The 8,961-nt window shown below is 35.5% G+C and overlaps 1 protein-coding gene across 3 annotated transcripts in view; it reads left to right on the top strand.

Annotated features, from left to right (window-relative positions):
* Positions 1-7,141, top strand: part of spata17 (spermatogenesis associated 17) — a 72,568-nt gene extending 65,427 nt beyond the window's left edge. For all 3 annotated transcript variants that reach the window (XM_015344109.2, XM_069180173.1, XM_015344114.2), the window contains one exon: positions 6,982-7,141. In XM_015344109.2, the coding sequence (XP_015199595.2) occupies positions 6,982-7,062 (81 nt within the window). In that variant the 3' untranslated portion in view covers positions 7,063-7,141. The remainder of the gene's footprint in view (positions 1-6,981) is intronic.
* Positions 7,142-8,961: the final 1,820 nt, after the last annotated feature.

The raw sequence follows: 8,961 nt of genomic DNA on the forward strand, positions 1-8,961 counted from the left end.
ACGGGCAAACCCCCTCACAGGGCATCTGCAGAACTATGATTGTCAGAGTTCTGGACACTGACTGACAGAGGGATAGCATTCAGGCCTAGGAGCAGAAGATCATTATGCCCCAGTCTATGACATTAGTTTGTCCTTCCTTAACTACATTTTTTTTTGTCTTGAAAAAAACTCTTTCCATGCTTACTTAACTTCTGATTCTACTTTGTTCCTGGCAACATCATCAACAAGCTGTATGGTCTTGACATATAATTACCAGCCTTGTAAAGGTTATACATTTTAGACAAAATCATTCTCCCGGGTGGTCATAATATTACTGCCCACACCTAGGGAGTGCCACAAGGCCCTTGGTTTCTATGGCAACTAGGCCAGTTATAAAACCTGAATCCAGTCCAACTAAAAATATCTAGATTTTTTTGCAGCAGTGCAAAAAGGAGGTCACGATTACTGTTGTGCCTCATGCATTCATCATTAACAGGCTGACTGGGCCTTGTAAAAATGTACTACAGCTATGATTAAGAGGCCCAGTCAGTTCCACCAGCTACATCTCCAATGAAACTATCAAAGGTTAGAGTTGTGGTTATGTTGTTGATAGGAAAAAAGGTCTTGAGAACAAAACCAATAAGCAGTTCTGAAAGCATTCTGGTCTCAGTGGTACTACATATCCCAATCAGATTTCAGGTCTGATAGTCTGCTAGGCATTTTCAAAGATCAGCTGTGCAAATCAAGAGTTTTGTGTCATATTTTCCAGAAAAATGTATTTGTCTGCTTTTGTTGTTACAGTACAGTATAAAATGTTGCAAACAGGATACACTAGTGACACTGTCAAAATATAACATAGAATAAGCTGTCATCATTGACATTGTTAGGATAATCAGCCAAATAAATTGTACAACAGTTAAAGACCTATTCACCTATATATACAAAGTATATTTTTGTAGTATTTTTTGTTCCGTATTTGCTTAAACTTACTGTGACCTATCTATTTTATCCTTATATTTCTTCAGATTTTAACATTAACATTTTTTAAAACAGGTTCACTTTGTGAAGTGTCTTGTATCAGGCGCAGATGTTGTTTGGATGAAATGATTGGTCTTAACCAGTTAGTAAAGAATTTGGCTTCAGTCTTCAATACCTTATACCTAAAGATGAGTTGACTGTTTCTTCTAATGAACAACTTACACTGATTATAAGAATTGTTTTTACTGTCTTGAGTTTTATTTTTAAATAGTAATAGTAATGCTTGCATTTCCGTGGAACATTTCATCTTAAAGGATCCCAAAATGCTCAGTAGGAGAGGACTCACATTAGAATTTAGCCAAGATATTGGGTTAATACTGTATCTCTTCACAATTACAAAACAGTGCCATGGGATCAGGACCTTGATTTAATATTTCATTCAAATAGCAGCACCTCTTGCAGAACTGTGTCACCATACAGAGACATTGATTTGAAACTTTGCATTTAGAGGGAAGCATACCATCTGCAGGTCCACCAACACCACTTTCAGCACCACTTGATTCTACTTACAGGTCTCCATTCTCCCTGCTAACCAGACCCAAACTTGCTTAGTTTCTGGGATATGAACTATTTATTTTGTAAATAGTTTATTTTGTACATAAAGTAATATCTGGTTCTATATAATCTGTTTTCAGAAGGTTTTCCAAAGTCAGTTATCTGTTCATTAGTAGTATGTGATATGAAGTAACAAAATCAAATATTTGAGAGAAATAAAGTGAAATTGATATTATCAGCTACAGTATGATGGCTGGGTAAGGAAAATAAAAAAAAGAGAGTGTATATACTGTAGATGTAGATATGTTTGTTTGTGTTTGGAAGCTTCAGCTAATCTAATTTACCTACAATAAGGAAAAACCAACACATAGAGGAAGTATAATAATAATAATAGCTTACATTTATATCACGCTTTTCTGGACACTCCACTCAAAGTGCTTTACAGGTAATGGGGACTCCCCTCCACCATCCACCTGGATGGTGCGACATGACCCATAGTGCGCCAGAACGCTCACCACACATCAGATATCAGCGGGGAGGAGAGCAGAGTAATGAAGCCAATTCATAGATGGGGATTATTAGGAGGCCATGATTGGTAAGGGCCAATGGGAAATTTGGCCAGGACGCCTGGGTTACACCCCTACTCTTTTGGAGAAACTTCCTGGGATTTTTTAATGACCACAGGGAGTCAGGACCTCAATTTTATATCTCATCTGTCTCCCATCTAGGTACTGACCAGGCTCACACCTGCTTAGCTTCAGTGGGTTCCCAGTTGTGAGTTGCAGGGTGATATGGCTGCTGGCCATCATGTATAGTGTATAAGTATAAAGTATAGAAGCCTATTAGCCCTACAGAAAAAAAAATGCATTTAAACAAGATATTTTTTGTCTTTTAAATGCAATAATTACTTTATAAACAATATTGCCTAATATATTAATACCTTTCAATATATGTGCCATAATATATAATACATAATACAAAGTACCATTTGAATTAACAAAAGAGAATATTGTTACATTCCACATTATGCAAATTATAAATAGGGACATTGTGGCAATCATTATTTAGAAAACATAATTCAAAAACTATACTGTAACCTGTAACATACAAGGATTGACAGAAATATTCTGAATCTCGATATGTTTATAATGAGCATTATTTACTAACATTACATGGCATTGTGCTCTAGTGGCACTGAAAGGGAGTATCTTCATGGTGGCCAATTAATCACATGTAATAGAATAATGAATATTATTGGAAGGGTTCTGTATAGGCCTCTGCTTCCTGTAATACTGTAGTAATACGGACACTTTCATTTCATGTGTGATTATCATGACATTCTATTGAGACAGAATTAACAATCAGCAAAGCTTATTATTTTTGTATGAAGATTATTGCAGGAAGTTGTGTTTTCTAATTGCACTGAAATATTCTGACAATTGATAACAATTAATCTTCCATAACAGAGAGGCTCAGAGAGGGAAAGGTTTGTCATGACTAGCACAACGTTACTCTTGGAGTCTTTTATTAAGGACATGGAAGTTGGTGAAGGGGAATTCTAGCTGGATCAATAGTAATTGGCCTTTGAGTGCACAAAAAAGCTTGACTGAGCCCTGTTGAGGATTGAGCCAGATTGGAATAACATATAAAGTAGCTGTGCCACTTGCCAAACAAGGATTCACACCCATATTTAGAAGAGAATCATCAGGATAAATGTAAAACAATTAATTGGTTTCTGAAAGATGGCACAATGTTTTTCAGGAAACTGACAAAAAAGCAATAGAATACTTAAATATGGCAAAGTAGAGATATTGTATCTATCTAGCATGAAAACCACTGCTGGATGATTTTTTCAAATCATAAAAACATTTTATAAAGTCACATCTCAGCATTTCTACAATGAAGGCTATTTGGTTTGTGTGGGTAAATTTTGACCTTGACTGTCCAGTCCTCTGTGATAAACCGTTGAAAGACAATCAAATCTACAAAACATCTCTTCAAAAGAAAAATACATGAGCTGCAAAGAGCTCAATGATGAGAGGGCAGAACTCTCTAAAAAGTAATACTTAATTGTAAACACTACCATATATTATTTGACTTATTATAAATGTTAAATAGCCGTTTTTGTTTATAGGGCTCTGCCGTAAGATGGAATGTTTGTGTTTGACAGTTGTAATGAAATGATGTTTCACTTGTTTAAAGATTTAAACAATTTAATGATCCATCAAGTTCAGTCAGTAATCCATCGAGTTCAGTCAGTACCAAATATTTTAATAAATATTTATATTAATTTAAATCTTAAAATTATTTGGTACATTTAGGTTTGTGACAAAAAGATACAGTACCATTCTTTCTAGGTTCTCGGTCCGCTTTATACAATTTTGCTGTCAAGATTCACAGTTTGATTCAAACCCTGCTTTTGATCAAGTAGGCTACCTCGAAGTTCCTTGTCTTTTCAACAGTTTCTCTCAATGGAGATGGATTTGGGGATTCAATCAAGGTATTCCCCTTGAATTTCAAAGGTCAGTGTGACATAAAGGCAATACAAAATTAGTCACAACCGATCACATTGGATTGTAATATATTTACAGTGTCTTAAAGCTATCTGATTATGATGTTTCATTTAGTTCCATACCCTAATTAATATGGAGTAGAGGTGTAATTTGAATTAGTTTGCTTTATTGGCATTCACTCATTTGGCTGAAAAGTTTATGTTTATTAGATAATGAGATCTAATTGTGGGTGATGATAATAGGGTCAGTTCTGCTTACAGCTGGTGGAGAGGAGAAAAAGGACTAGAGCATCTTGCTGGAAGATGAATGTTCTCCCAAGTCCCAGGTCTGATGTAGACTGCAGCAGGTTATCTTTCAGGATTTCTCTGGACTTTGCTGCATCCATTTTGCGTTCTTTCTTCACATGTCTTCCAGGCCATGATGCAGTGAAGCATGCCCATCTAGCATGATACAGGCACCAACATGCATTACAGCAAGGGATGGTGTTCTCAGGATACTGTGCATTGTTACACTTGCCCCAAATATAGTGCTTAGCGTTGAGGCCAAAAAGATCAGTTTTTGTCTCATCAGATTGTAAAATCTGTTTCCACTTGGTTTTAGAGTCTCCCACATGCCTTCTGGCAAACTGTAGTTAAGGTCTAATGTGAGTCATCACATCATCTATGTCAACGTCTTTTGTTTGTGTGTGAAGGTTTGTGAACCACCCATGCAATTGCTGCTGTATGCACAGTTTCTCCAATCTCAGCCATGGAAGACTGGAATTCCTTTAGAGTTGTCATAGTGGTGACTTCCTTGACTGGTCTCCTTCTTGCCTAGATACTCAGTTTTTGAGGATGCACTGTTCTGCACAGATTACTTTATAATGGACTTTCAGTTCAGTTTATTGTCATATGCACAAGTGCAATGAAATGCTTATTTGCATGTATGCTCCAATACAAAAACAGTAATTAAAATATAAACACAGAACAGTGGCAACACCAACAACAAGTTAAATAACATACTGTACATCTTAGAAATAAGAACATCTGTGACAGCCAGTGGTAGAGGTAGAGTTCAGTAATCTGACAGCTTGTGGGAAGAAATGTCTCTGAATCTGGAGGTTTGTGCCTTTATGCTCCTATAACACATACCAGGGGGAAATGGGAAGAGAAAAGTGAGAAACCAGGATGACTGGTATCCTTAGGAATACGTCCAGCCTTTCTAACACAGCAAGTTGTAAAAATGTCTGAAATAGAGGGGAGCTGTACTCCAATCATAGACTGGGCTGACCTGATCACCCCCTGTAACGCCTTCCAATCAGACAACGAGCTGCTGCCAAACCACACTGTAATACATTACACTCTCAATATTCCCCCATGTAAAATCTGGTAAGGACAGTTGAAAATGATGATGGTAGTGTCATCATCATATTTATAGGTGTAATTGGAGCTGTGTCTGGCCACACAATTGTGGGTGAACAAGGACAACAGCTGGGGGTTAAGAACACAGCTCTGAGGGGCACATGCAGTATATTGATGGTCAGCGTGGAAGAAAGTTTTCCATTTACCCTCACAGTCTGTGGTCTGCTAGTCAGGAAATCCATAATCCACCTGCATAGAGAGGTGTTGATGTCCAGGTGTATTGCCCGGGTGTTTATTGTGCTTTGGGCATATTCAATGCCGAGGAAATGTTCTCATACCCTTTCGCTGATTGGTACTTTTCAATAACCGTATCTTGGATTTGCTTTGAATGTTCCTTTGTCTTCATGATGCAGTTTTTGTTGAGAGCTGTAGTTATCAACTTAATTGCACACATTAGGATGCCATTCCGTGACTTCTAAGGACAATTGGTTGCACCAGAGCCTCTTTAGGTGTTTCATAGCAAAGGGCGGTGAATATTTACAGAATGCAATCAATTGTTTTCTGTTTGCTATTTATAATTTAATTTTGCAGGAGCTGAAGATTTCCATTTTCACTTAAACAGATTTCTATTTTGGCAAAACATCCCAGTTAAATACATTATGATTCCATATAGTAACACAATAAAATGAGAAAAAGTCCGAGGGTGTGAATACTTTTAATAGCCACAGTAAATTGCTGGTCATATTAAAAATAAAATTGAGGCCCATACCTGCTAAATTACTGTGCTAGTGCTATGTCCATCTAATTGTAAATTTCCATTTAATTGGAACATTTAAAACAATTGCTTAAAAATCACTGTGAATGATACCATGATTTAATAACTGACAAAATGTAATTACTTTTTTATATGTATCTATTTTATTGTTTTCAATTCAGGTAAAAAAAGAAAAAATACACAAATCTGTATTATTAACATAAAATTTAATGTCTGGGCATGTTATTCAAAAATGTTGTTTTTCCTTTTTTTTGCTATCAAAAAAAAGCTCTTTAGTGGACTTAAATCATGAGAGAAAGCTATTAATCATAGTCAGGTTCAATTGTTTGCAGTTTCTAGTCTGATTGAGTGTCCAATTTTCATTTTAACAAATGTAATTGTGTTTTAAAAAAGGTACTTGTATAACTGCCTATATTTTGCTAAGGCCTTCAATTTTATTGTTTTGTTCATTTGTTTTGGTTTAATGCATATGAATCACCACTGAGTTTTTATGTTTTCAATTAAGTGTTACACAGAGTATGAATCTTGTTCACCCTTATGAAAAATGTAGCATTGCTTATGGTAGTAAAAGCAAAGTCAAGTGCACAGTGAAATCATGGTAAAAGCATGGTAAACCCTAAATTGGTACATACCTATATGGTAACACATTGTTGATCCACATGATGCAGAACCGTGGAAAAACAAAATAAATGCCATAAGCATGGCAAAAACACTGAGAATTGTTCAGCAGGTGAGCTATAGTAAACATTTATAATGTTAAGCTCTTTACCTTTTATGACAACATTACATTCTATGCTTATTAAAATATTAAACTTAGTTTTCTTTTTTTCTGTCATTTCAGCCATTCAAAACAGTCTTTACAACAGTCCACGTCTTCGACAAATTTGGGAGAATGTACTCCAATGCTGGAAAAATTGTGTGAGAAACACCTCCAATTAATTGTAGCACTTTATGTGTTATGAAATGCTGTGATAAATAAAATAAAACAGGATCAAAATGCAGTATGTTTATTTTTTCTTTGTCATCCACACTTGTCTACAAGGTACTAACTTTTTAATATATACATACACTATTATAAATGAATGCATCTTTAAATAAGATATAACAATCTTTGGTATATTTTATTGAAAATATTTACTATGTTTGCAAAATGTCTGGGTAAAAAATATACATTTACCCCTTTAGGGTACTTCATCCTTCATAATATCAGTTTTTCTCTCTAAGTTTGAAAGAGATGGAAGAAGCTAATGTCAAAATTTTTTGTCACAATTTTTAAAATTTGCACAAAATTTACTTACATGAGGAAATATTACACTTATTCCTCGTGAAGAAGAAAAGTTGTCAAAGGAATCTTCCCTGAGCCACCCAGTTAATGCACTTTTTCACTATTAGGGAATCTTACCTCCCATAGATACTTTTGTTTTCTGACAAATGCCTAAAGCATGGGTGGGTTTCTAAAACCCAAATTATGTAAATCAATCACCAAAAACAGACAGAAAAATGAAAAAGCAAAAATGAAATAAGCATGTTTCATATTGCAAGTCAGTAGGTTTGCCAAATCCTGAAGTTTCCCATGAAAGATATTCTGTCCTGTAGGTAAACATACCATAGGTAAACAGCCTGGATGGTATTTGCACAAACTGTCCCTTTATCTTATTTGTTAATTGAGGCATTTACAATGGCCAGAGATGCAGGAACCAAACCATTTTAGAAATTATTACCTTGGACTAGTCTTATTGAACAGGAACAAGTAATGGGTTTATTCTATGCTGAAAAGAGAAGAGAGAAAACAAAATGTTTCGGCTGTGGAGCCTTCTTCAGGTGTGAGTCTTCTTCAGGCCTTCTCACACCTGAAAAAGGCTCCACAGCCAAAACATTGTTTTCTCTCTTCTCTTTTCAGCATGGAATAAACCTTGCTGAAAAGAGAAGATTACTTGTTCCTTTGCAGGTTACGCATGCTGATGCAGCTACCCACCTAAACCACTAGTTTAATTGAAGTTACACCATTAAGAAAGCATGCATTGGAATGACACATACTGTATGCATAGTAGGCCCTAAGACAAGATAAAAATGAAACTGAAAGAGAACCTTTGCAAAATTCCATTGAGGTCGTCTAGTATCACCTTCTGCATTGTGTGCTCCAGTATATAGCAATAGCATGGTATTATACATGGGGTTATTTAAAAACTGAAGCTGAGAAGCTGATCTCAAAAGAAAGTGTCAAATTAAATTTGATTTAGTTTTACCTTAGTCCTTTTGCGATTCACTAAAGCCTACTTATTGTTGGACTGTTTTTATTAGTATACTGTATGTATATTGCCAGTCCTTCTTATAATGTTTTCATTATTTTTTATTTTAGATTTTAACCTGTCAGCTAACATAATACAAAACCCTTTAAAAGCAAGATAATAACACAATGAAACTCTGTGTCTTTTCCTTCATTCTCTTGACTTTTCACTGTAGACCTCTGTGTTGTGTTTGTTTTTAATTGAAATCTCAGTTTTGTAATTAAACCCCAGACTTAACTAATAATTTTTGCTAATTTGACCTTTCTGAATTGTTTTTATTTCTGGAATGAAATTTTTATTTTGTTCTAACAATTCAAAAGTAATTTGAATTTGAGGAAGTCCTCACTGGGTCTAGCAGTAAGAAAAAGACTGAATGCTGTGGTTATACAGTACCTCCTACAACTTGTTGCGATTTCTGAGCTTGAAATAGCAAAACAGCTTAAGCCCAGGTTGGTTTTTCTTTGGGGTTCCATCATGAGCTGGTACCTGCACACTTCAGAGCCAAGATAATTTTTAAGTGGACCATTAATTTT

This window comes from Lepisosteus oculatus, chromosome 2 (genome assembly GCF_040954835.1).
Source record: "Lepisosteus oculatus isolate fLepOcu1 chromosome 2, fLepOcu1.hap2, whole genome shotgun sequence".
NCBI lineage: Eukaryota > Metazoa > Chordata > Actinopteri > Semionotiformes > Lepisosteidae > Lepisosteus > Lepisosteus oculatus.